Genomic DNA, 27,523 nt, shown 5'->3' with positions numbered 1-27,523 from the left:
GAGTCTGGAGTGTGGATTAGTGTTTGTCAAGGTTGTCCTGAAGACACTGGTATAATTCTTTCCTAATCTAAGCTCCTTCTCTTTATTCCTGCTCTCATTTAAAAAAGAAGAAATGCTGTTTGGAGTGTGGAATCAGAAGCATTAGCTTCTATTTCCATTCCTAAATTTCTATAAATAATTCTGTAAAACAGTGGTCTGCAGCCCTGGTCAGATGGACTGTGTGGTGAACAGAGTAAGTGACGATATATCGAGGAATGTGGAGAAAACAGTAGAACTTGTTTTATGCTTATTTTTTTCTTATCCATTTTATGTGTGTGAGTATGCATTTTTTTTTTTTTAACTGAGCCTAATATATTAATATAGTAGCACATGTATATAATTTACAGATTAACACACAGATTTGGGGGAGATGTGTGCTCAAAATACTTTTCAGTTAGGAGTGAACGATCAAAAAATTTAGAGAATACCCCTTTAGGCCTCTGGCATGTCCTCATCTGGGAAGTGTTTCAGGTTGTCATATCCTTCACAGAGTTGGTGAGTGGTCCAACTCATCAACTCATTTATATAGACGTTTGCATTTATATGTTGATGTCCCTGAACATCAACATACATCTATATAAATTAGAATATCAGGCAGGATTGGTATCCATGACATTTAAAAAATTTTAAAGGTCTCCCACTCCCATTTTCAAACTAGATGTAAAGGAGAAAAGTCTAAATTATCCCCAGAAAGGCTGTCAAATGAATATGTCAGGAAGAGACTGCTGTGGTTCTGAGTTTTACCAGCCTTTCTACTACAGAGCATATTTCATTGTGTGCACACAGAAAGCAGGAGAGTGGCAAAACTCTGTGTTCTTGCATGAAACACTTCCTTTGAGCCTTTAAATGTTTGTAAGATTTATTGGGGGGAACTCTTCAATCCTGTGGTATGTGGGCACACTCAGATAATCACAATGTTGTTCATTGGATTATTACTCTGTACCTTTGTGCTTTTCTCGCATTGTAGATTATGGGGCCTGCTAGACATCCTTCCAATCTGTCAGTCATTTTTGTTCGTTAACACTGTCCTGGAGTATTTCACACTATTTGAAAGTCACAGTGTTTTTACAGTTTCAGGGAGGAGGTGGGTGGGGGCGAAGGAGTAAGGAGGAAAATTTGGCCCCAAAATAATAACTGGAAAAATTGAATTCTTATGATGTCATCTAGCTCAGAAAGATCAGGTGAGAAATTCTAATTCAATAGAATATCTAGAATCTAGAGTGGCAAAGAATTTGGCAAGTGATTTAGACTCCAGATTGCTTGCCAACTTCTTTGTTTTTGCATTTTAACTTCTTTTTATAGCCCCCAAATATTAGTTTATTTTTGATGTCCAAAGGGATAAGAGGACAGTCGTTTGAGAAATCACCTCAGAATACATCTTAGTGTTGGCTTTCAAATTAGAAACTAAGTGGTTGGTTGGATGTAATGAAAGGGGTTTGAAATTTTTGATTTGAAAACCCATGGATATGCCACCCTGGATTCCCCTGTAGAGTAGGTTGAAGACTCTTGACAATATGGAAAGCATCTGACCCATTAGCGAGATGATAGCACAGTGGTTGAGACAACCAGGTCATAGGTCACAGTGCCTGGGTCTGAATCCTGTCTGTCCAGACTAACTTTGTGACCATGGGCAGCTCGCTAACCTCTCTGTGCCTTGGGAGAGGAGGGTGGGTCTCCATCTATAAAGTGGTGTTAATGACAGTGCCTCCCTCCTGGAGTTACTGTGAAGACTACATGGATTAATGTATTTAAAACACTTCGTGCTAGTACATAAAAATGTTTAAGTAAATACTTGCTATTTTTATATCCTACAAGATTTGCCCTCTTTTTAAATGAACAACTGTATTAAGTGACCAGTTTTCTTCATTGAAAGAAAAAGGATTAGAGTTACAAAATCCCTACATTACAGAAAATTTTAGATATTTCAGAGACTAGTTTATGGTCTTTTCTATGTTGCTTCTGTCTTGTCAGTTTTATGCTGGTATTTTCTTCTAGAAAGATAAAAGCGAAAAACTTGGTTCTTTTGAGTTTTAAGGGAAAGTTTGGATTATTCAAAGGTGTCAACGGAAATGAGAAATAAGGATCCCAACTTTTATTACCAACCCCAACTAGAGGCTGGACTAACAACAAAAACAAACCAACTCTATATGTAGTACGTTTACGTCAGTAAAAAGTTAGGGGGTAGGAACTGTCTTGTCTCTGTTCAGCAGAGTATAAGAAACAATCCTGCCATGTGGCCCTCCAGGATATTCACACTGGCTCTTCCTTTTCAGCGTTTGGAGTCTTGAAAGGTTTTTGCTCCCATTTTAAGGAACTGGTAGAAGTGTCACATGAGAACATACATGAGAATACTGTGTTGTGAGGTTGCCAAGACTCGGGAGAGGCTTCCCTCAACGGCTGTAACTCTTCAAGGCTAACTTCAGATCGGAAGTCACATGGTAATGAAGAGTCAGTTAGGAAGTCAAAGCAAAACATAGTGGGATATGCAATAAATGCCATGAACTGATGGCAAAAAGCTGTTAACCACTTCCCACCATGAGAAAATCAGTCAAGATGACTAGCACGGGTGTTTGGAAAGCTTTCTACTTTGTGTAATATAATCATTATGTAATATAAGCAGCACTTAGTGAAAACATGGGCAAGGATTGTTGCTGGGTGACACAGACCCCCGTCAGGGAAGCGCAGGGAGTTCTCTGCAGTTAGGTGGCATCAGCACAGCGGTTGGGAGACGCACGTGAATGCAAATTGAGTATTTATCCAAGATTTGCTTATGTGCTCACTGATAACCGTGTTCTGAGAAAGCCGTCCCGGAAAATGAACTCTCAGAAATGAAATTAGTTATGGAGTGTCTTGTGTATTTTCTGTTTAAGGGGGGCCAAATCAGAGGAAGAGGGAGACAGACACAGGGAGAATGGGCTAAGCAGCAGCCATATGATTACCTTTTCTAACCTGGTGTCACTCAGCATCACTGGACGACATCTACCTCTGTGTTGTTTCCAGTTTTTGACAATTATGAATACAGCTGTTATCAACAATACTATTGGGTTGGCCAGAAAGTTCGTTTGGGTTTTTCTGTAACATGTTATGGAAAAACTCAAAGGAACTTTTTGGCCAACCCAGTATGTAAGTTTTTGTGTAAATAAAAGTTTTTCTTTCTCTTGGGTGAATACCCAGAATTGAGGTTGCTGGATCGTGGTAAATGTACATAAAACTTAATAAGCCACTGTCATACTGTTGTCTACCTTGAGTGTGCCATTTGCATTCCCATCAGCAGTGTATGAGGTTTCAGTCGCTTTGTATCCTGGTCAGCACTTGATATTGTCACTTTTTTTTTGTTTAAGCAATTCAGTAGGTTTGTAGTGGCATCTTATTTTGGCTTTAAATTGCATTTCTCTAATGGCTAATAATTTTGAAAATCTTTCATGTACTTATTTGCCTTCAGTATATTTTCTTTGATGAAGTGTCTGTTTATATCTTTCTGCTCATTTGAAAAAAATTGAGTTAGTTGTTTCTTATTACTGACTTCTGAGAGTTCTTTATACATTTTGTATACCAAGTCCTTTGTCAGAACTGGGATTTGCAAATATTTTCTCCCAGAATATGGTTGTCTTACCCTTCTCTCAACAGCATCTGTTGCTGAGCAAGAGTTTTTGACTTTGATAAAGTCCAGTGGATCAATGTTTTTTTTCTTTGCTTTTGGCGTCAGATATAAAAACTCTTTGACTAAGCCATACATTACTCTGTTGACCATTTCTTCTGGGATGGCGATGTGTCTCATCTAGAAGGCTCACTAACTTCCCGTAAGAATCTTTTGTGACTGCTTTTTCGTGATTAACATCTCTCTTATTTGCACAGTAATACTTCATATCCCCCTGTGCCAGAGGGACTATTTCGCTCCATTAGAGTTGCTTTTATTTTCTGAGCCTTCTGCTAGGCTGTGCTGGGCGGTTAGTATCACAAGGGGAGGGGCTATCTTGCTGTGTTCATTGTTGCCTCAACCCAGCGATTCATGCATAGTGGGTGGCACTCGCTGGATTTGTGAATGGATGGAGTTGCTGGTCACTTTCGAGTTCCCATGCCTTTGCACATGCTCTTCCTAATTATCTGAAATACTCTCTTGCCTTTTCCCTGCCTGGTTGGCCCCTTCCTATCTCTCAAGGCTTGTGGACCCTTCCCCATTTGCTCCAGGATGAAGTGCTTATGTCCTCCTGTGTTCTTAGGGCACTTTGAACATGCTCCCTTTGCAGCGTGTCTCCCATGGTGCTGCAGGTAGCAGAGGAGGGGTCTTTCTCCACCGCTGGAGAGCTGCCCTTACTCATCACTTAACCCTCAGACCCTAATGTCCCTACCTAGGACTTAGCAGTTACTAAATAAATGTTTATTGAATGAATTACGGTATATGTTTGTCCTTTTCTAATTTATTTTTAACATTAAAAAGCCTAGGCATTAACATAATTTAGAGAAACACGGTGGGCAGACCATGCCAGCATGCACGAGTCTCCATCATCTTCATGGACATTTTTTCTATAATAAAATTTTATTTACACCATCCATAGAACATTTAATTGTATGATTCTTTTAGATTATGAATATGGATCATTATAGATAAATTTTAAAATATAGTATAAAAATTCTGTTAGAAAAATATTCATATCATCTTTAATGCTACCACCCAGGCAAGGTATTCTCGTAACATTTTGCTATATTTTTCTTCTTAAAAAAAAAAAAACACAGTGTCTGTATTTGTGAGCATTTATATCTATCATTTTATATGTAGTTTTTTACCAGTTACACTCATTGGCTCTGATCACACAAGTATACACCTGTAATGCTGTATATTTTTAAAATTTAATATTGTACTCCAAACATTTCTGGTGTCATTAAGTGTTAGGTTTGACTTTTAGTGTACCAGAATATTATTTTCAAGGTTTTTGCATGTCATATACAGAGATAATGCTGTCCTACCCACTGCATTAATGTGAAACCTGGTTCTATTCATGATGTGCCCTTCAACTCCTGGAAATGAATTCATTATGACAAAAGCCAGCTGTACTTCAAGTCACATCAAGTGACAGAACAAAATACACAATAAAGAGGTTCTGAAGTGTAGTCACTACTTGACATTAAATCCACACAAGGAGATGAGATGAGAATGATTTGCCATAGTTCCTGAATGGGGAAGTACAGGCGAGGACTCTCAGATACCGTGGGCTTGGGGGGCCCTGTATTACAAGGTGGAATTCACTCCCAGAGAAGCTGCAACTGTCATTAGACGTCAGGGAGAAATGCTGGGACTTGTTTTGAGCCCTTGGTCGGTGGAGAGAGATGAGAGAGTGGAGACCCTAAAACAACTATGGGAAGAGTTGTTGTTTTTGGTTTTTAATCTGAAACTTCTTTTTTTAATCTAAAACTTAGCAAAGTTAATAAAGAGGCTTTTTGGTGGAAAAGATGGCATGTGGAACCACATGACTAAGACTAATTCCTTGGCATTTTCTCTAACACCTGTGGGTGCTCATTTCACTTTTTAAAGCAAATCTGATGAAACTGCACACACATGCTTCAGAGGCTGGCTTCCGACTGTAGTCCTGTCCCTTTGGCCTAGTTTCACTATATTTCTCTGAGTATCTATTTCTTCATCTGTAAAATGTAAACAATAATACCTCCTAGGGTTGTTTTGAGATTTAAATGAGCTGTTGTTTGAGATTTAAATGTAAAGTGCCTAGCATGGGGCCTGGTACCTTGAAGCTTGAAATAATAGTGATTTTCAGTTCTCTTTCCACCTTCTGCCTTTCATTTCTATTTCAGTAAAAATTTGTTCATTTGCTGATTGTCATGCCCTGAGGGTAAAACTGATATGGCCTCCCTGAAGCCACAAAACTGAAATAAACAGGGATGTTGTTTTCAAAGAACTTACAACCTGGGGTGATAAGGAATAGATGTTTAAGCATCAAACTATACTATAAAACAGAATAAAATAAATGCTAAGTAGAGGTGTAAATACTGTGCTGGTTGAGGTGACCTGGGGGAACTTATAGAGGAGAGGATTATGATATAGGCATTGAAAGATACATGGATTTTCGTAGCTGAACACAGCTTTTCTTTTACTTTTAATTTTTTTTTTAACTTTTAATTTTATACTGGAGCATAGTTGATTAACAATGTTGTGATAGTTTCAGGTGTAGAGCAAAGTGGTTCAGTTATACATTTTCCCATTTAGGTTGTTGCATAATACTGAACAGAGTTCCCTGGGCTATACAGTAGGCCCTTGTTGGTTATCCATTTTAAATATAGCAGTGTGTACATGTCAGTCCCAAACTCCCTAACTATTCCTTCCCCCCACCCTTCTTCCCCGCTAGTAAAAGATAACTCTGATTGTGAAATTGCATATGTTTGGTGAGTAGTGAATTGTCTGCTTTTTGGCTTGAGCATGAGTTAGGGGCTGGAAAAATAGTGTGGTGGCAGATCTCTGATACAAATAGCTTCACTCTATGGCTGAAGAACTTGTATGAAGCATAAGACAAAAAAAACACCTGGGCCATCTCATGTGTATAATCAGTACTAAGAACTGCAAGCAAGGTACCAAATGGTTGTGGGATGCTTGCCAATAAGCATTGGGGATCCCATCCGATGTAACTTATTATCAGGCTAGATACTGTCCTTGCTTGCCGTATAAACTCCCCTAGCTAGAGAGCATATGATATACTTGATGGTGAAAGAATTTATGAAGGAGCAGTCTAAAGAAATAGGACCTGTTAGTATGGAATTAGACGTATGATTTCTCTTAGAGTAAGGAGGTTCTTCAAACAAACACTGCTACCAACCTCTCTTTTTCTTTGGAAATAGGAATCAGAGTCCCTAGAGATAATTTACCTTCAACTTTTAGGAATTCTGCTTATATCATCCTGAAGATCTGTCCTAGAGAATTTAATTGTTGTCTAGGGGTCAAAATAGATATAGCTGAATGTTGTGCTTATAAATAATAGAAATTAACAGGTAAACTGGGATGTCATGGATTTAAAAAGTCAAGCGCCAATATGGCTACTGTAAGAGCACTTTCATGTATTTTGTTATTTCTGCTTCTAGGGACCTAATACCTATCATTGCTGCTCTGGAATACAATCAGTGGTTCACTAAGCTGTCCTCTAAGGATCTAAAACTGGTAAGTAATTGAAGATGTTGCTTAGCTTTGCTGAATTTCAAAACCTGATAATTATATAAAAACACAACACACATTTGTTTTTCTACCACACTGGTGAGCTGCATACATGTTATTTCTTAGGGGGATATTTTCTTGTAAATGATCTGCAGAACATTTTATAAAGTTTGTAATGTGAGATGCTTCAGAGAAGTACTTCCTCATGTTTTCAGCTGCGTCAGGCAATTTTAGATGATGAACAGGAAGACACATTTAGTGGAGCCTTCAGTACACACTCATTCTGTCGGCAAAGACTATTAAAGTTACATTTGCACAGCTGCAGATAGCAGGTTTTATGTTCCTATCTTGCATTCCATCTCCACAAAGCTTCCCTTCCTGAGAATTTAGGAAAACGTTACTAAGGTAGAGTTGGTCTGGTTGAATTATGATAGTTAACATTAATTTTCTAGATGAGTTTTGGGGCAGATTTATATGTAAGCAAAATGAAATCAAAGTGAAATCCGTTAGTTTTCATAAGGCATGGGGGAGCCAAAGTTTTGGTCTGTTTTACTATTGGAAATAAGATGCTCTGTTGGTTTTTTTTTTTTGCAAAATTCAAAGCAGCCATATGGACAGATGCTTATCCATGAGTTAGGTTTCTGCTGCTTCATTTTAGCACAGAAGATAATTTAGATGTTGTTTTATTGGAGACTCTTACATTCAAGCCTCCAACTTTCAGAGGTCATACAAACTGGGGGTATAAGATTTTACAAGCGAAGAGATAGGATTTGGATTGAGACATGGATCTATTGAAAGTGGAGGGTTGAGATTTGCTGGCGGCCAGCCTGCTGGTTCTCTGAACTTGCCTGGCGTGTGAGTGACTTAAGGCGTTATAGGTATGAGCATGGGCAGAACTCATTTGGGGATTATTTAGAGCCAATGCGGTAGACAAAAAGAGTGTGGGCTTGGAAACCCAGAAATCTGGGTTTCAGATTCTGACTCTTATTACAAGGCTGTGTGACCTTAGATATATTACTTGACCTTCCAGGGCCTCTGTTTCCTGCGTCCCTATTATTGTGAGCTAGTTGGAGCTCATGTCTTATCAGAATCTGTGGCTCAATAGCTACACAGTAAAAATTGGTTTAATAAATAGATGTCAAATGAGTTTGTTGAATGAATGAATGGACATAGCAATATAACTATTTTGCAGGTTATTGAGATGAGTAAATAACGTGTATAGAAATTCTAACAATGCCTAACGTATTATAGGTGTGTCACAGTCAGATTAGCAAAGAGGCTGAGAAATGAACAAATGGGGGAGCATGAATTATGGAAACTGTATCAGCTACATGGCCGGGGGTGGTGGTGGTGTCTGAGGTCAGTGATGATTGAGGTACGGATGGTGACCTCTCACGGAACAAACAGACAGCCGTGATGGGAGACCTGGGAACAGAAGCCTCTCATTGCTATTTGCAGGGATGGGGACCATTTGCAGGACTGAACTAGCAGAGATTCCAGGTGCGTGAGGGGAGCCATTTTGAGGAATGAGAAGTAGATTAGCCCAGGGATTGTAGGATCAGAGAGAACAATGTTTTGCTACCAAGTCAGTTTTCCTGGTTCATTCAGACATTCACCTAAGCCCATGATTTTCAAAATGGGGCACAAGAGAGCTATGGGGTTGTGGATATCCCATTTTTGGAAGTTGTCCCAAATCATTAGTACCAGGCCACCGGTGCTGCCGTTCTGTCATTATTCCTCCCAGGCAGTATCTCCTTTTAACTGCCTTAGATGTTTAGGGAAGAAAGCATGCACCTAATTATTTCAGTCTTGGCCAGACAAAGCATGTAAGTGTTCGTATGCTTTCTTGGGTGTCCCGGGATGGCAGGAAGTGGAGTGACAGGATTTGAGGATTGCCCTCACTGCTTATCTATTAACTGAGATTTAAACATAAAAATTCAAATGTGCATATTTTTAATATTTGGTATTTAAAAATGAAAAATGGTCTTTGGGCTATCTCTCTGCAAGTTTTCAAAAAGAATACTAGCAATTCTTCCATGTTTGTTACTCAAAGTTAAAAAGAAATGATAGAGACTTCCCTGGTGGCGCAGTGGTTAAGAATCCACCTGCCCATGCAGGGGACATGGGTTCGAGCCCTGGTCCGGGAAGATCCCACATGCCGCAGAGCAACTAAGCTCGTGTGCCACAACTACTGAGCCTGCGCTCTAGAGCCCATGAGCCACAACTATTGAGCCCGCGTGCTGCAACTACTGAAGCCTGTGCACCTAGAGCCCGTGCTCCACAACAAGAAAAGCCATTGCAATAAGAAGCCTGCACACTGCAACGAAGAGTAGCCCCTGCTCGCCGCAACTAGAGAAAGCCCGCACGCAGCAATGAAGACCCAACACAGCCAAAAAGAGAAAAAAAAAAAGAAATGAAACTTTCCCCTTTGATGGCTTCTACAGTATGCAATCTCAGAACATTTTCTAACACCTGGTCTATTTGAGGCAAAGGAAGGCATTACACCTTCTGTGAATTTCTTAAAACATGAAGTGTAAAAAGAAGTAACCTCCTCTCAAGTTATATGAATTCTCTGAGTTGTTAGTTCGCTGGGTTGTTAAGACTGCTGCTTGCTCAGTAGAAGTCTCCTGAGCTTAAGGCACCACAGGAAAAATATGACACATGCTTTATGCTGATCTTATGAAGCCAGTTAGCAGTCAGGATCCTAAATTTAAATGGAGGAGGGATAGAGGGATTTTTTTTTGAAGATATGCTGAATATGCAATTAGGACCAAGATTCTGGACTCATTAAATTAGCAGTAGAATTGAGGTCTTGCTCAGTGCTCTCAGGTTTAGAATTTAGGCAAATCAGTGAGCATCATTGGGTCTTTTTAAATCTTTTAAAATATGGTTGGGCTGGATAATGTATGTGGTTCCTCTTAGTTCCAAATTTTCATATTTGTTTTATTTTGGATTAGTTCATTTGTTATTTTATAGTGATTCTTCTAGTTTTTATACTGTACATTTTATTTTTATTTTTAAATTTTTTTTAAAAGTTGATTTTTAAAAAAAAATTTATTTTATTTATTTTTTTGGCTGCGTTGGGTCTTCATTGCTGCGCACGGGCTTTCTCTAGTTGAGGCGAATGGGGCTATTCTTAGTTGCGGTGCGTGGGTTTCTCATTGCAGTGACTTCTCTTGTTGCACAGCATGGGCTCTAGGCATGCGGGCTTCAGTAGTTGTGGTGCGTGGGCTCAGTAGTTGTGGCTCGTGGACTCTATAGAGTTCAGGCTTAGTAGTTGTGGTGCATGGGCTTAGTTGCTTTGCAGCATGTGGGATCTTCCTGGACCACGGCTTGAACCCGTGTCCCCTGCATTGGCAAGCGGATTCTTAACCACTGCACCACCAGGGAAGTCCTACATTTGATTTTTAAATAAATACAAGCTCTTAGAGAGTCATTGTATTAATTTGTTAAAAAAAATTTCCCCTAAATCTGTAAATGTAGTGCTGAACATGAAGTAGACATTTGGGGAAGACAACGTAATGGTAACATTTACTTGTTATCTAGGTTTGTGTGTGTATCTCTTTAAAATGTCCATCACTTTATATTCTTTGGTGTAGCAAATAATGCTTTTCATGTAGTTGGCACTTAATAAAAAGTAGCAAAATTAATGTAATCATGAACGACTTATTACACCTCTACCCTACTGGCATCTTAAAGAAAAGTTGGACACACTTTTCATACATTTAAAATAAAAACTTTTATTACAGTAATTATGCCCAATGGGTAAATGAAAGCCCTGCTTCACGTCTTGGCTTTGGTAAATTACTTTTCTGGATGCTCTGAGGTAGCCCTGGAACGGTAATGATACCATGGATTGTTTCTGGAAATTAGAATAATCTTCGCAAAAACATGTCTGAGTAATCACTTTTTATCATGACGACACAGAATAAGATCAGTTCCTCCGGTTGTATATTGTAAGGCGAAGAATTATACTGATAAGGGGTCACCATTTTGAAAATCACCACTGTCAGCATAATATAAATTGCAGGCATTGGGTCACTTGGAATTAATTTTCCTCTCCCCTCTTCAATCTGTGGGACACATTAGAAAAGCCCAGGAATAGTGTGAAAGCAACGTTATAGACCCAGCGGGATCAAGCAGCACAGAAGAATTATAACAGCCTTAAATGCTGGGTAACTTGGTAGTTTTTCCAAGTCAGTTTTTCTAAAGTCTACTTGACTGGAGAACTTTTGCTATATTTTATACTGTTCCCATAATGGTTAATCCAGTTGGGTATTTATGATCTGATAAATCAAAGAACTATAATATTTTTATGTGGTATTTTAAGAAAAGAAACTGCTTTGACATTTGTATGCATGACACAGAAAATGATTTCTCTCTCTCTCTCTTTTTAAAATAATATAAAGGATTTAAATAGACCCTAGATTATAATGACATTTAAATATCACTTTTTAATATCCAAATAATTTTAAGGTCAGGAGCCACCTTAAATTACTTTTGGAATAAGGCAGGATATAAGTAAATATAAAACATTAATAAATAAAAATTTAAAAGAAAAAATTATGCACAATTCTACTAGGGCACAGCTCTTCATTTTTCATAGTCCCCTCAAGACTTTTGCTACATACCTTACCTATTTCAATTGTTGTAATCTTTATAAAACATTTTATTTTAATTATGCATTTTCGTTTAACATTATATCATAAGAATTTAAAATATTTTGACAGATGTAAGTTTACAACTACATAATTTTTGTAAACATGAGGTTTATTAACATGAGACCATTAATTACTGAAGTCTTTCTTATTACCTTACCCTAGTTTAGAGATTACTAGTAGGAACATCGTAATACCTAACGATTATCAAGTGGTTATTCAGCCTCCCTTTTAAAGTACATGACATCTTTAATCTAATTTTCTTATCTACAAAAAGGGAATAATAATACTTAATTAACAGTTTTATCATGAAATACACGTAAAGGGCTTAGCTCAGTAAAAGAGAGCCTCCTCCTCATCACCATCACCATTGTTGCTACCACTCAGTCTTTAGTTTGTTATTTTGGATATCACTTTCTTGGGAATTCCTTTTGGTTTTCCCAGGATTGGGTGAGATACGCCTCTGTATGCCCATAGCACTACCAAAAATGGCCTTTCTATTTTTCTATTTCTATTTTTCTATCATAATTGTGTATTTCCTTCTTGTCTGATTGCCTTCCGGAGGGTACAGTCTTGAAGGCAGAGACTTTGTCCTCTACGTTGTATTCCCAGGACCTTCATCATGGGGGTGTGTAGTAGTAGATGTTGAGTCATAGTTTGTTGAATGAATGATTTATTTAACTAAAACTTTGCATCTGCATAGATTTATGATAGTGAAGTGAGATTATTTTTAGGCTTATGACTTGGTCAAAGAATATCTTCTGTTATAGTCCACTGATGTCTGCGAACAGATCTTGAGGGTGGTGAGTAGGTCCAATCGACTGGAAGAACTGGTGTTGGAAAATGCTGGACTTAGAACGTGAGTATTTCCTGAATACGTGAATGTGTTGCTTTAAAACATTTTGCCATTTCCTCTAAAATTAATATATAGTTTTGAGGAAAAACGTTAGGCTACTCACATATAGAGTATAGTTAGTGTATTCCCTCCTTAAAAAAAGTCCCTGTGATCCCCATCATTATCATGAAGGCCAAGGATTTTCTAACATCTTTTGTGGTTGTGTCACATGGTATTTTTGAGGGTACGTAAGCATAGTGGTTAAGAGCATGGACCCTTGAGCCAGATGCCTGATGGCTTTGGGCAAATTGTTTCAGTTCTCTGTGCCTCAGTCTCTTCATCTTTAAGGTGGAGATAATAATAATGCCTACTTTATAGAATATGGTAGTAAGGATAAATGAATTAATACATGGGAAGTGTTTAGAAAAGTATCTTTCATATTATAGATGCTATGTGTTAGATTTTACTAGTATCATTAATGGTAGTCATAGTAATAACACATTTCATAGGATGTTACTGCTTTGTTGTGAGCTGTTTTAGCCATTTCTCTCCCTTTTCAAATTCACACTTAAAGAATCTTCATCTAGTGGTTCAGTAACCAATACCCAAGCCTTACCAGGGGCAGGCGAGTTTGAATCTGCTGGAGTAAAGACTTTACTGCTGCTACGTGAGGAGGGTTGACAGTTTCGTAATCATAGCACTTAGTGCGTTATTTTGCGTTAAACACACCTGAAATAGTGATTTTGACTTTTGTTAAAATATAGTGCTAGCAACTGTAGCCTTTATTAGGGCAATCAGTTTTGCGTTCATGATTATTGCATGAAATTAGAACTGATATAGTGAATAGCCTATTGTACTTTTCATGTAAAGCAGGTTCAGTTCAGGATTTGTTTTTTAAGTCATGAAGGAGCCAAATAGTACTACTAATAGCATCCTGCAGTGTGTCTTTAAAGGGGCAATTATATATTTTCTTTTTTCTTTTGAATGAGGTTTTGACTGATCAAGATGAACCATGTTCTAGCTATGGCTTTACAGACTCTCTAATGAGGATATGAACTAGTGTAAATAGATTGGTTCTTAACAAATATATGATATATAGGTTAATATTGTAAAGAATGCTTTTCTCTTTTTAGATTTCACCCTAGCTATTCTAGCTTTAAATTTTTTATTTGAGCAGTTTTACACTTTGTGTTATTTCATCTGACTGTTTTGTTTACTTACAGAGATTTTGCACAAAAACTGGCCAGTGCTCTAGCACATAATCCCAACTCAGGACTCCATACGATTAACCTTGCTGGCAACCCACTGGAGGATCGAGGTACCGTGACATTTACGTGACCATTGATGCCAGAACTGTGAGAGGATTAGGGAGTTTTAACTGAGCCGTGCCTGAAGAATAGTGTCAAGCGTAGTTGTAATTATGTTATAAATGCTGCTGATGCTCTTGTTGGCTTCTCATTCTTTCCACCCTTTGGTGAAAATACTCATGCTACGATTTTATCAGCTGATAAACTATTCTTGAAGTGACACAGATGGAAAGGAGGGTCTTATTTTTATTTATTATTTTTATTGAAGTCTAGTTGATTTACAACGTTGTGTTAATTTCTGCTGTACCACCAAGTGACTCAGTTATACACATATATACATTCTCTATTATATTCTTTTCCATTATGGTTTATCCCAGGATACTGAATATAGTTCCCTGTGCTATACAGTAGGACCATGATGTCTCTCCATTCCAAATGAAATAGTTTGCATCTACTAACCCCAAACTCCCAGTCCTTCCTCCCCCACCTCCCCTCCCCCTTGGCAACCACATGTCTGTTCTCTATGTCTGTGAGTCTGTTTCTGTTTTGTAGATATGTTCGTTTGTGTCGTATTTTAGATTCTACATATAAGTGATATGGTATTTGTCTTTCTCGGAAAGAGGATATTATTTTTAAACTATTATATTGGTTTTTTATTGCTGGGTAACAAATTACCACAAACTTGGCAGCTTAAGGTGACACAGATTTATTATGACACAGTGTTTTGGGGTCAGAAGTCTGGGTAGAGGTTAGGTGGGTTCTCAGTGTCATGAGGCAGAAATCAAGTTGTTAGCTGGGGCTGTGATCTTATCTGTGACCCGGGGTCTTCCTCAAGCTCACTGGTTGTTGGCAGAATCAATCTCCTGAGGCTGTAGGACTAGGTCATTATTTTCTTGCTCGCTACTTGCCAGGGACCACTCCTGGCACCTGGAGGCTGTGTTCAGGTCCTTGGCATGTAGTCCCCTCCTCTCGCAACATGCCTGTCTGCCTCGCGTTCCAGGCCAGCAGAAGCACATCTCTCTGATGCTCTACTTTCTTTTAGACCGCTCACCTGTTTGAGTCAGACCCACCCAAGACAATCTCCCTTTTGATTAACTCGGAGTCGACTGATTAGTAACCTAATCACATTCATAATATCCCAGCATATTCATTGGTCTGTCCCACACACTTGAAGAACCTATAGTGGGTGTGTTTACCAGGGGGCAGGAATCTTGAGGACCATCTTACAATTCTGACCATCACAAATGTTTTTTAATTTTTAACAAGATTTGAATGTAAGAATAGAGAGAAGTTGAAGGACTGGATTTCATGATGAGGCAAAAGAAGTTTTCATTAAAAGTGTTTGTGTGAGTAGAGGGAAGAGTCAGTAGGTTTAGAAAGTGAAACTTGAGAGTTTGAATTCTCAGTAGGAGAACATTGATGGATGAGGTTTAAGATGAAGTAGCTTTATCTCTAGAGGGAATACTTCGTTTTCATTATCTGTTGCAGATGTTTTCCAGCATTGTTGAATAAGGGCCTTTCATCTTGTGATGTTATATATTTGATGAGGATTAATTATTAAACTGAGCTGAAGATACTGATATAGACATTCAATTCTGCTTTTTTATTCCTGATATTGACATTGTTCTTCATTGAAAAAGATACCCATGTGGTATCCAAACAAACATTCGAAGAGGAACTTCCCAGCACCTGAAGTAGTGAACCTAAAGGAAGGTTGAGACTGAATTGGAAGACTAGTTCACATGAAAGACACTCTCATAGATATATAGGGCAAAGCTGAAAATAATGGATACATATCCCTGCAACAGGAGTTTCTCTGGGGTTTAGTCTTTTCTTTAAGAAAGGCAACTGTTCTATTAGTCGAATGCTACAAAGAGGTGACTATAACAAAGTGGAAACCATGCAGATCACCTTTTATAGACATGAGGGCTGTTTGGCTTTTGTTTTTAAGATGGAAGGGACTCGAACATTTTTATCTACTGACAGGACAAAATCAGTAGTTGTTAAATGCCAGTTGCTAAGGATGTGAAATCCAGAGTGCAGTAAGGGACACTCCTTAGTCATCAGGCAAACACAAATTCAAACCACATTGAGATACCACTTCAGAGCCAATAGTTTGCCTATAATCAACATAAGTGTTGGAGAGGATGTGGGAAGTGGGAACTCATGCATTACTGGCGGGAGTGTAAAATGGGGCAGCCTCTTTGGATACTGGTTAACCAGTTGCTTCAAAAGTTAAACACAAATTTGCTTGATGACCCAGCAATTCCACTTCTAGGTGTTACCCAAGAGAAATGAAACGTATGTCCACAAGAAGACTCGTGAATGAATGTTGATAGCAGTGTTATTCATGATCGCCCCAAAGTGGAAACCCAAATGCCCATTACTGGTGAGGGGATAAACAAAATATGGTGTATCTGTACTGTGGAACACTACTCAGTAGCACGAGAGAACGTGGCACTGATCCTGCCTAAGACACGGTTGAACCCCCAGAAACGTCACGCTCAGTTAAAGAAGCCAGACCCCAAAGACCTCTTGTTATTGTTTGGGTTTGGGAGGCAGTGAGGGGCAGAATGAGTCTGAGGCCCTTCATCTTTCTTGTCATGTGCGTCGTATGCCCTGAGGTGCAGCCCTACTGGACAACCTTATCTATTGGACCCTCTCCTTTGGTTTAAACTCCTGCAACAGTGCTTCCTTCATTCTGCCGCATTGTAATTAGATGTGGATGTTTCTCCACCAGCTTAGTTCTCTTCCCTACTTCTGTCCGTCATTCTCTCCTAACCTTCGAAGACACACTACATCTAGCCTAAGACCTTGTACGTAATCAATAAATATTTTCTTTAAATTGAATTTGATTTCATGTAATCGAATTCCCTTTTGTGGTTTTTAAATTGCAGTTGAAAACCATGGTGAAGCTTATAGAGATTTCTTTTGTACAGAGTCAGAACATGTATTCAGAGATGACATGTCCCTGCCTCTTTCCTCCTGTGTGACCTGATTTTGTGCATCTTTTCACCTGCCTGCAGTCTGTTCCCAGGTGTTAGAACCATGAATCCTTCCAAGGACGTTTTCCACAGCTTGATGTGTAGATACCGACTCTTTGGGGTGTTTTCTGCTCACTTACATTCAAGCTTTGACACTCCTGACACGTTTCTGCCCCGTCTAATTCATTCGTTGCTGTGTTTGCCAGTGCTCTGGGACAATTGCCAGCACCTGTATTCCCCACCTTTTTTCACTCTTGGGGCTGAGCCTCCTGAACACAAATTCTTTACAGGCTTTTTTTTTCATCCAGGCTAAATATCTGAAAGTGATTAGTAGCTTTTCTGCTCCTGGATGGAAAGTCCACAAGAAATCCAACTGAGTGTAAAATATTTACAGAAACTTCAAAATAGGGAAAAATTTTCATGACTTTTTTTCTGAGCTTTTCAATGGAAAACAATAAAAAAGCATGGGGGAGGAGTTTGCAATTGAATTGTTTAGTCTATAAAGAGAGCCCGAGCCCAGGAAGATTATTTACAAGGAATTGCAAAGAAACACAAGGCAGTTTGGCAGCCTAGAATTCTGAGGAATTTAAGCACCAAGTGGAATTTGATTTTGTACCTGAACCATCCTTTCAGGGACTTATTTGGAAACTCTAGAGAGGAAGTTTGGCTCCTTGCTTTATGATATGAAAGTTGATGCAGCAAAGCCCTGATATTTACAGCTCAGCTTCCCTGTCAGGCTCGTGTGCAGAGGACAGGCAGCCTTCTGTTGTTAAGGGGCTTGGGGTGGAGGAGGCTGAAGTATGATTTAGTAGGAGGGGTGTAGTGTGTATGGGCAATGTTTCCAATGCTGGATGCCCTGCTTCCGCTCTGCGAGAGCCCCACAGGGCAGTGAACGGACCACACACATGCACGAGCTCCTCTTACCCTGGTTGTGGGGCCGGCCCTGCTCCCCAGCTTGCTCTCGGCCTTCTAGCCCAGTGTGTTTTCAGATTGTAGGTCAAGACCTGGTAAGCATTTAAAAAAAAAGAAGAAGAAATAGAATAGAAAATATCAGAGTGCATTTTTCAGGAAAACTTGGGTTTTAGTTTTCTATTACATGTGTATGTGTTTATTTTGGTATGAGGTTCCTGCATCATGATGGCAAATCTCTTTCTTTATGTGGGTCATGGTCGAAAAGGCTTGAAACTCCCTGTCCTAGCTGAACTTCATTAACTAGTTCTGTGGTGAGTCCTCTGGGCTGACCTAGTATCTGAACCAGGATGTTTCAGTCATCACCTCGTGACTAATCCTTTGGATCTGATGACTTTTTGGATCAAAGTTGAGTGTTTTTGGGGAATGCAGCTCTTCTCTCTCTGCTCATTTCACACACTTTCCTTCCCTAAATGTCACAAGCTCTGTGTTCTGTTCTCCCTAGTTACCCTTCCCAGTTATCCTAGATTTTATGATCTTAGCCTCATCAGGAATGTCTGTCCTTATTTCCTCCACTCACTTTGTTCTAAATTGGATTATTTTGTTTAAAGATGATTTAGAATCCTGTCTTGGAGTGTTTTTCTTTTGGAAATGTTGACCTGAAACACCCAAATATTTTTTTTTTCTCCAGCCATCTGGTGGTGGCTCTGATTTGATTTTCTGGATGAGACAAGATAAATAGATTCTAGAATTGTCCCTTACATTTTGGGGTGCTGTAGATCTTTAATATCTCAGTGTATACCAGTGGATTCTGGAGTCAAAATACATAGGTTCAAATCTGGGCTTCTCTACTTTACCTCTGAGTTTCCTTGGACTAGTTACCTAACTTCTCTATGCCTCAGATTCCCCATCTCTAAAATAATAATAGCACCTCCCACATAACAGTGTTCTAAGGATTAAATGAGATAATATACATAAGAATCACCTGTCACATACTATGCACTCAATAAGTGTTAACTTTTACTACCATATTTGATTCATAAAATAGTCTTGTGAAGTTAAATAGCACAAATGTTATTCCCCTTTACAGATGAGGAAACCATGTTTACATAATTTGGAAAAGCTTGCAGAGTCATATCTAGTACCGACAGACTCTTGTTGAGAATTGCCTTAGTGATCAATCAGTCAGCCTCTTATACTGTGGTTGGGATTTTCTGATTTGGCTGTCTAGATTTCCCTTGGAAGTGGAAGGAAATAATTTTGTGTGTGCGATTTGGAAAACATTGGCTTTTTCCATAGCACGTCAATGCATTTTCTTAATCACTTTGATATTTAAAGAGGCCAGGTTTCTGCGTGACAGCTACTCAGCAGAAAGTACTTTTGTTTAGAGTCATGATTTCAGCCATATTTAATTGATATTTTTATGGTTATACTGGGTAAAACAGCATTTTAAAAACTGCATAGATTTGGATTTTAGGGCATTCAAAAATTAAGTGTGTTGACTGTTTTTTCCCACTAGTCTTGTATTCCTATATTCCTAGTTCTTGAATCTTTTTCACTCAGCCTTATTTTTGAAATGGAAATACTCCATTGCGTTTTATTTATTTACTTAGTTTTTTTTTTTTAGTGTTTCTGAACTCTCCAGGGAAGCCATTGGAATTAGTAGAAATCTAAAGATTTTAACTCTCACCTGTGTTCTGACATCTACAGTGTCAAATCTGTATGCTTCCTAACAGACAAGAAAGAGGTCTTGTGTTTCCCTGTATCATGTTGTTAGAACTCCATAGCAGGATTTTGTTAAATTATTAATATTATGCTTTCAGTCAACAAGGACCCACCTTAAACCGTTTTTTTCAACCATGTGAATCACACTGATTCCAGAATATCAAAATTTTAGAGTTTTATATGTTATTGTCATAGGCTTTTAAGTACATGCATGATTAATGGGTTAAGACTGCAATGTCAAATTTAATTTCCTGTCTTAGGAAGTTAATTACATCAGATGGCAAATTATAATTCTAAACATTTTATAATTACTTTTTTATTAGTCATAAATATTTCGGTAATAGTTTTGTTTTGAAAGGAGAAATAAAAATTGGACCATTTTTTTCTTCTAAATTTGACACATAGTAAAACAAAAATAAATTACAAGAAGGGTTATTCATCCAGTAGAGTCTCCAGATGAAAGCTTTTGGTGATAAATTTCGTTTTAATTCACAGCTCTGAAGGCTAAGTTTTGCTTTATTTGGGGGGCAGAATTGAATAGTTTTGGCCAGAGGTTGAAAAGTCTGTTCTGTCCTTTCTTTGTGGGGAAATGTTTTCTTGATGATCAGTTTCTTCCATGGCACTATTGAGTAACTAACTTGAGGAAGTACAAGGCAGGTTAGTTTTTTTGTTTTTCCTGAGATTTTGGCTGCCAGCCACCCTCAGTTTATTCATGTTGCCAAGACCCCATTTCTGAAGTCTGCCAAAGTGGAGGACCCTTTGTGTAATAATGTTACCTTTTTATCAAAAATGAATTTAGTTTTTTCATTTTCAAAAAACTGAACAGTACTGACCCCAGTTATGCCTTTCATTCCATTAGCACTTAGCAAGGGTGTTTCTTTAAAGATGAAATATAATATACTTATGAGTTGTGGATGCCTAGGAAACTAAAACAAAACATTTCATCAAGAAAAAAAGAAGCTAGTAACTTAGTCTGGGATTAAATAAAAAATACTTTAACCAAACAATCTTGTATCTGAGACTTTAGTCCTTTTTACCTTTAATCCTGTTTACCTTTAATCCTGCTTTTTTCGTTTAAAATAAATGCTCAAACATGACTTTATTCACCTTTATTCTAACTTAGGAGCTTCACTTTTTATTACTTTCATTACTTAGGGTGTGATAGTTCTATTCCTAGAGAAAAGTATTGTTGGATTATTTATTCTTTTTTGTCTACCTTCCTTTTTAAAAGAAAGTTTACGATTAAGGAATGAACAGATGGGTGGGTGTCACCAGTAGTGTAAAATAATTGTTCCATTCTGGCCTTGCATTTTATTGTAGGCATTTACAGTTTTATGTGGTGTTCCAGGTGTGTCTGACAGAAAAGAAAATATTGAAAGTTTAGAAATTATCATTTTCTCAAAGAACAAAGCAAAACAACTCAAGTCAACCTGAGTGAAACAAATTTGAAGTTTAATTTTGATCTAACAGATATTTTCAGCATGATTTGGGGGTATATATATAGATTTTAAAACATTGTCGTAGCATATACTTTGCTGAGTGAAAAAATATGTGAAAGAATTGGTCATGAGTAGTCCATGATAACTCTTGTCAATATTTAAAGTAAGAATCTGGTGTCCTTTCCTCTTCCATACCTAATTTTTTTTTAAAGACTTAACTTTTTTAGAGTAGTTTTAGGTTCACAGCACAATTGAGAGAAATGTAGAGAGATTTCATATATTCCCTGGGCCCACATAGGCATAGCCTCCCTCGTTATCAACATCCATCAGCAGAGTTAAGACATTTGTTACGATTGATGACCCTCCATTAATGCATCGTAATCACCCAAAGTCCATAGTTTTCATTAGGGTTCACTCTTGGTGTTGAATGGGTTTGGACAAATGTATAATGACATGTATCCCTCATTATAGTATCATGCAGAGTATTTTCACTGCCTGAAAAATTCTGTGTTCTACCTGTTTAACCCTCTTCCCCATGCACCCCCATGCCCAACCCCTGGCAATCACTGGTCTTTCTACTGTCTCCAGCGTTTTGCCTTTTCCAGAATTTCGTGTAGTTTTCAACTACTATGGGTAAATACCAAGGCATGTGATTGCTGAATTACATGGTAATAATAAGTTGAGTTTTATAAGGAATCACCAAACTGTCTTCCAAAGCAGCTGTACCATTTTGCATTCCCACCAGCAATGAGTGAGCGTTCCTCTTGCTCCACATCCTGGAACATTTGATGTTGTCAGTGTTCCAGATTTTGGCCATCCTAATAGGTGTGTAGTAGTATCTCATTGTTGTTTTAATTTGCATTTCCCTGATGACATATGATGTAGAGCATCTTTTCATATGCTTATTTGCCACCTGTATATCTTCTTTGGTGAGATATCTATTAAGGTCTTTGGCTCACTTTTTGATTAGGTTGTTTATTTTCTTACTGTGGAGTTTTAAGAGTTCTTGTATATTTTGAATAACAGTCTTTTATCAGTTGTGCCTTTTGCAGAGATTTCCTCTCAGTCTGTGGCTTGTCTTCTTATTCTCTTGACATTGTCTTTTGCAGAGCAGAACTTTTTGATTTTTTAAAATTAATTTTTATTGGAGTATAGTTGATTTACAATGTTGTGTTAGTTTCTGCTGTACAGCAAAGTGAATCAGTTATACATATACATATAGCCACTCTTTTTTAGATTCTTTTCCCATATAGGACATTATAGAGTGTTGAGTAGAGTTTCCTGTGCCATACAGTAGGTTCTTATTAATTATCTATTTTATATATAGTCATGTGTATATGTCAATCCCAATCTCCCAATTTATCCTTCCCCCTCCTTGGTAACCAACAGAACTTTTTAATTTTAATGAAGGTCAGCTTATCAATGATTTCTTTCATCGACTGTGCCTTTGCTGTTGTATCTAAAAAGTCATTGCCACCCACAGACATCTAGATTTTCTCCTCTGTTATCTTCCGTACCTAATTTTCTGAAGTAACTTTTTTCATTGAAGTATAATGTACATTGATAAAAGTTTGTGAATCCCAAGTTTACATCTTAATGAATTTTTACAAAGAGGATGCTCTCATGCAACCTCTACAAAGATCAAGAAATAGGACGTTACCAGCACCGCACAAGCTTCTGTTTTGTTTTGCCCCACCCTTCCCCTCCACCACCCGGAAAAGATAACTACTATTCTGACTTCTGTTATGATAGATTAGCTTTATTTATTCTGGAACCTCACCACTATAGAATTATATAATACATACTCTTTTATATTTGTCTTCTTTTGCTTTTCTTTGTTGAGAGGTTTTTAATACTAGATTTATTATTTTCTTAAATAGAGGAGATTATTTCTTCTTATGTAAATTTTGCTAAATTGAGGAGATTATTTCTTCTTATGTAAATTTTGCTAAGTTGTATTTTTCATGTGGAATTTCTTCTAAAATGATACATTTTTTGATCAGTAGATTTTTTTATACCCTTCAGGTCTATTTGTAGTGTCTGCAGGATCTCTACTGGCATTCTGTTTTCATTTCTGATTTATATAATTTGATCCTTTTCTTTCTCTTTTTTAAAGTCTTGCTGGGATTTATTAATTTTATTGGTTTTTTTTTTTTTGAAGAACAAGCTTTGGTAAATTTACTTATTTTATGACTGCTTTCTGTTTAATGATGTCTTCTCTCTGTTATTTCTTTCCTTCTGTTTATAGGGATGGAGTGAGGATTAATTTGCTTTTTTCTTTTTTTTTTTTTTTACACATCTTGAGATGGATACTTTGATAATTAGTTTCCAGCTTTTCTTCTTTATTCACATATGTATTTAGGAGTGTAGACTTCACTCTAAGGAGGGCTTGAGTTATATCCCCAAAATTTGATGTCATAATTTTAAAAATTTAAATAAAAATTTTTAAAAGATTTCCATTGTGATTTTTTTTCTTGGACTCATTTGTTATGTAGGAATATATTGCTTAAGTTCTAATTATTGGGGGATTTTCTATAATTTTTCTATAATTTTCTATAATTTCTGTAATTTTCTAATTATAATTTTTTTTATAATTCCTATCTTAATTCCATAGTAATGGTAGCAGTTAGAAAACGTACTAATAGTTTGAAAATATACTCTGTATGATTTCACAGAAGTTAAGGAATATACTGTTTGTTGAGACTTGCTTTATGACTCAGTAGATGGTCACTTTTGGTAAATTTTCCTTGTGTACTTCGAAGAAATATATTCTGTAGTTATTAGGTGCAGTGTTTTAAATATATCAAATAGAGTTTTTTCATTATGCTCTTGATATCTTGTATATTTTATAGCTTTTTTTGTCCATTTATCAGCTACTGACAGAGATGTGTTTAAAAATCTCCCACTATTGAGTGTGTATGTGTGTGTGTGTGTGTGTATACACACATATATATGTATAAAAATACGTGTATTTTCTTTTTTTGCCATTAGATTTACTTTATATATTTTGAGACTATGATATTCAGTTTGTGCAGATTTAAAACTATTACATCTTCTTCATTAAAGAAATATCTCATTTATCCCTAGTAGTACTTCTTAAAATCTAATGTGTTTTATATTATTACAGATAAACCAGCTTTCTTTTGGTTAGATTTGCAGCATATATCTTTTTCCATGCTTTTAGGTTCACTTTGGAATACATGCATTTCTAAGTGTGTCTTTCGAAACCATCTGATGTTATTGTTTAGCTAATCCATCTTTAAGTTTTAGTCTGAATACTTAGTACATTTATATTTAATGTAATTATTGATTTATTTGTGTGACAATCCACTATATATCTGTTTTCTCTTTATCACTTTTTTTTTGTTCCCTTTTCCTCTCTCTTTTTTTGACTTTTGTATTAATCACAATTTCAAAATTTCTCCATCTTTTTCCTCTCTCCCCTCCCACCCCAATACATTTTACAAGAATGTATTGACTAAATATCAGGCCTATTGCCTCTCTGCAATTAACATTATGGATTAACATTTTCAAATCTCTAGAAATATTTTTAATTAAAAAACCTGTTTAACATTATTTAATCCAGTGATTGTCAAGCTTATTTGGGAAATGCTGTGGGAGATAGGTAGGGTCTCCCAGTACCCTACCATCCTTGGGGAAATGCCCATCTAGAAGCTTCGTCAAGCTGAATGACGTTTAGGTTATTTCTAGAGTAGTACGTATTAATTGATAAAATTTATATATAATTTGAGGTTATGTGATAGGGCAGCAGCCAGCATGGTTGTTCCTTATTGGTGCCTGGAGTTTGAGAATCAGTCTGTGGGACCATACAGTTAATACTGTTTTAGGATTCTTCCCAAAACATGCCCCCTGGGAAGGTGATAACTTAGATACAGCAGGAGGTTGGTTGAAGGACCTGTAGGAAGAGCATACATTCATCTATTACTTATTTCCTCCCAGAAAAGTCTACATTCATTACAGTCCTTGGGTGAGTGAGCTGGTTTTCACAGTAGCCTACTCTGGCCATTAAATTTAGAGACCACCTGATTTTTATTACTGTAAATTCCTTGGGATTAATTTTATGTTACCAAACGTAGGTTAAAGGTAGTTTAAAACATGCTCTGTTGCTTTGTCTGAGGTTGTTAGCCATAAGCTAATTAAATATTGGAATCGATCTGCTTAAAGTGAAGCTGTTATCTGAATAGTTAATATCACATTGTTTTTCTTGACAATAATTAAATAGCATGCATCCGCTCACCCAGAAGAGTGATCAGCTCATTAAGACACAGGTTAAAAAGAAAAGGGTCGAAATTATATAACTCTTCCCAAGACTATTTGCGTTTGAAATAGCACTATGAGGAGAGGATAATACTTGGTCCAAAGAAAAACATCTCTAATGGTAAAGTTTTGATAATTGTGCTTTTCTCTTACCCTATAGGTAGGACTGAAAGTAAAGGAGCCATGATGGTAGATGATTAGAAAACAGTGTCTAACATTAGAAAGAAAAAACGCTCACTTAAATTGGAATCAAAGTTAATTTTCAGGCATTGTAAAACAAATGCAATCCTGACAACTTAAAAATTCTAACAATCCCCGTTTTCCCTTTCTTTCTCAGGTGTGTCGTCTTTAAGTATTCAGTTTGCCAAACTCCCAAAGGGATTAAAGCATTTAAATTTATCTAAAACCTCATTGTCACCTAAAGGTACAGTATATCTTATTTACTTAACTGTGTGTCTATAATATTTCTGCTGCTCCATGGTACCTTACATACTTAGAATTATTACTCGTTGTGTATCTGCATTTAAAAATGTAGTTGACCCTTGAACAATGTGCTTTGAACTTCCCGGGTCCACTTACATGCATATATTTTTCAACAGTAAATACTACAGTAGTACACGGTCCACAGTTGGTTAAATCTGCGGAAGTGGAGGAACCGTGTATACAGAGAGCTGACGATTAGTTACACGCAGATTAATCCCTGCGTTGTTCAGGGGTCAGCTGTATGTGTATTATAGTACTCTGGCAGTTTTAAGATAAAGAAGTTATCTGATTGGACTTCTGGTGTTCTAAAGTGAAATGCTTTCAGAGTAGGGAATAATTTTCAAGTATACCTGTGGTCTCCAACTTTTTAAACTTTGAGTCAGGGAACGCTCACCTGGCTGCCTCCTGCCTCACATTCCTAGAGGTAGCTGGTTGTGTTTTGCGGTTGTTGTTTTTGTTTTTGATTTAGCAATGTTTTGTTGTTTTTATTGAAGTATAATTGACCTACAACACTCTGTTAGGTCCAAGTGCGTAAGATAGTGATTCGATATTTCTGTACATGACAAAATGGTCACCACTGGTTGTGTTTTTCTTGGTTCACCCTTGGAAAGACATCAGCCATCCCCACTTCCCCATTCCCCCTTCCCCTCCAGATGGGCTGTCTGCTGCACAGAAAACAGTTGGGCCTAACTGCCTAGTCCCAGTCACTGCTGTAGCTCTACCTGCTCTATTTCCTGTCCTGGAAATTGCCTTTCCTTCCCCAGGTTCTTTCCTGACTCCACTCACCATCCTCTCAGTTTTTCAGTTTTCTTATTTTGCTACATCAGCACCGTCACAATAATAATTAAAATTTCCCTGCATACACCATGCCTTTGTACACGCTTCGTATACTGCTTGAAAAGCTTTTCTTTCATCTTGTATAGGGAAAACCTCCATTCTTGCCTTCCTTCTGTGTTTCTCTTTCCTGTGCACCTCCTTTTACTACTCATACAAAACGTCTCACTTCTGACACCTCTGGTCACCAGATGTGTGGAAGTTTTTCCCTCACAACAGGCAATTCTCTGTGACACCACCTGGGTGTCCTACAATTCAGCTCAGTATCTACCTGGAGATGGCACGAGATCCTACAGGTTAAGGGCTCAGTCCCACAAGACTGCCATGCCCCCCGACCGCCTTTAGATACCAATTCACACGCCCAGGTTATCAGAGGTTCCAAAGACCCCCCCCTCCTTGAGTTTGATTAATTTGCTAGAGTGGTCCACAGAACTCAGGGAAACACTTACTTACGTTTACTAGTTTATTAAAGGGTATCATCAAGGATACAGATGAACAGCCAGATGAAGAGATATTTAGGGCAAGGTCTGGGGGGGTTCCTGAGCCCAGGAGCTTCTGTTCCTGTGGAGTCGGGGTGTGTCACTCTGCTGGTGTGGATGTGTCCATCAACCTGGAAGCTCTCCAGAACCCATACCATTGGGATGTTCATGGAGGCTGCATCACGTAGGCATGGTCAGTTATTAACTGCATTTCCAGGCCCTCTCCCTTTTCTGCAGAAGTGTTGCTGGGTGGGGGTGGGACTTCTCAGCATGGCTTGGTCTTCCTGGTGACCAGCCCCCATCCAGGAGCCCACCAGGGTTACCTCATTAGAACAAAAGATACTCCTAATGCTCTTACCACTTAAGAATTTACAGGAGTTTAAGGAGACCTGGGTCAGTG

The 27,523-nt window shown here is 37.8% G+C and overlaps 1 protein-coding gene across 8 annotated transcripts in view; it reads left to right on the top strand.

The window, feature by feature from the left end:
- Positions 1–27,523, top strand: part of CARMIL1 (capping protein regulator and myosin 1 linker 1) — a 319,172-nt gene that overhangs the window by 161,050 nt on the left and 130,599 nt on the right. For all 8 annotated transcript variants that reach the window (XM_082346317.1, XM_082346318.1, XM_082346316.1 and 5 more), the window contains 4 exons: positions 7,123–7,198; positions 12,621–12,709; positions 13,909–14,003; positions 25,665–25,751. In XM_082346317.1, coding sequence (XP_082202443.1) covers positions 7,123–7,198; positions 12,621–12,709; positions 13,909–14,003; positions 25,665–25,751 — 347 coding nt within the window. The remainder of the gene's footprint in view (positions 1–7,122; positions 7,199–12,620; positions 12,710–13,908; positions 14,004–25,664; positions 25,752–27,523) is intronic.

Source organism: Balaenoptera borealis (genome assembly GCF_965194805.1).
Source record: "Balaenoptera borealis genome assembly, chromosome: 12".
Lineage (NCBI taxonomy): Eukaryota > Metazoa > Chordata > Mammalia > Artiodactyla > Balaenopteridae > Balaenoptera > Balaenoptera borealis.
The sequence above is the reverse complement of the archived record's forward strand: the minus strand, read 5'-3'. Positions and strand labels throughout refer to the sequence as shown.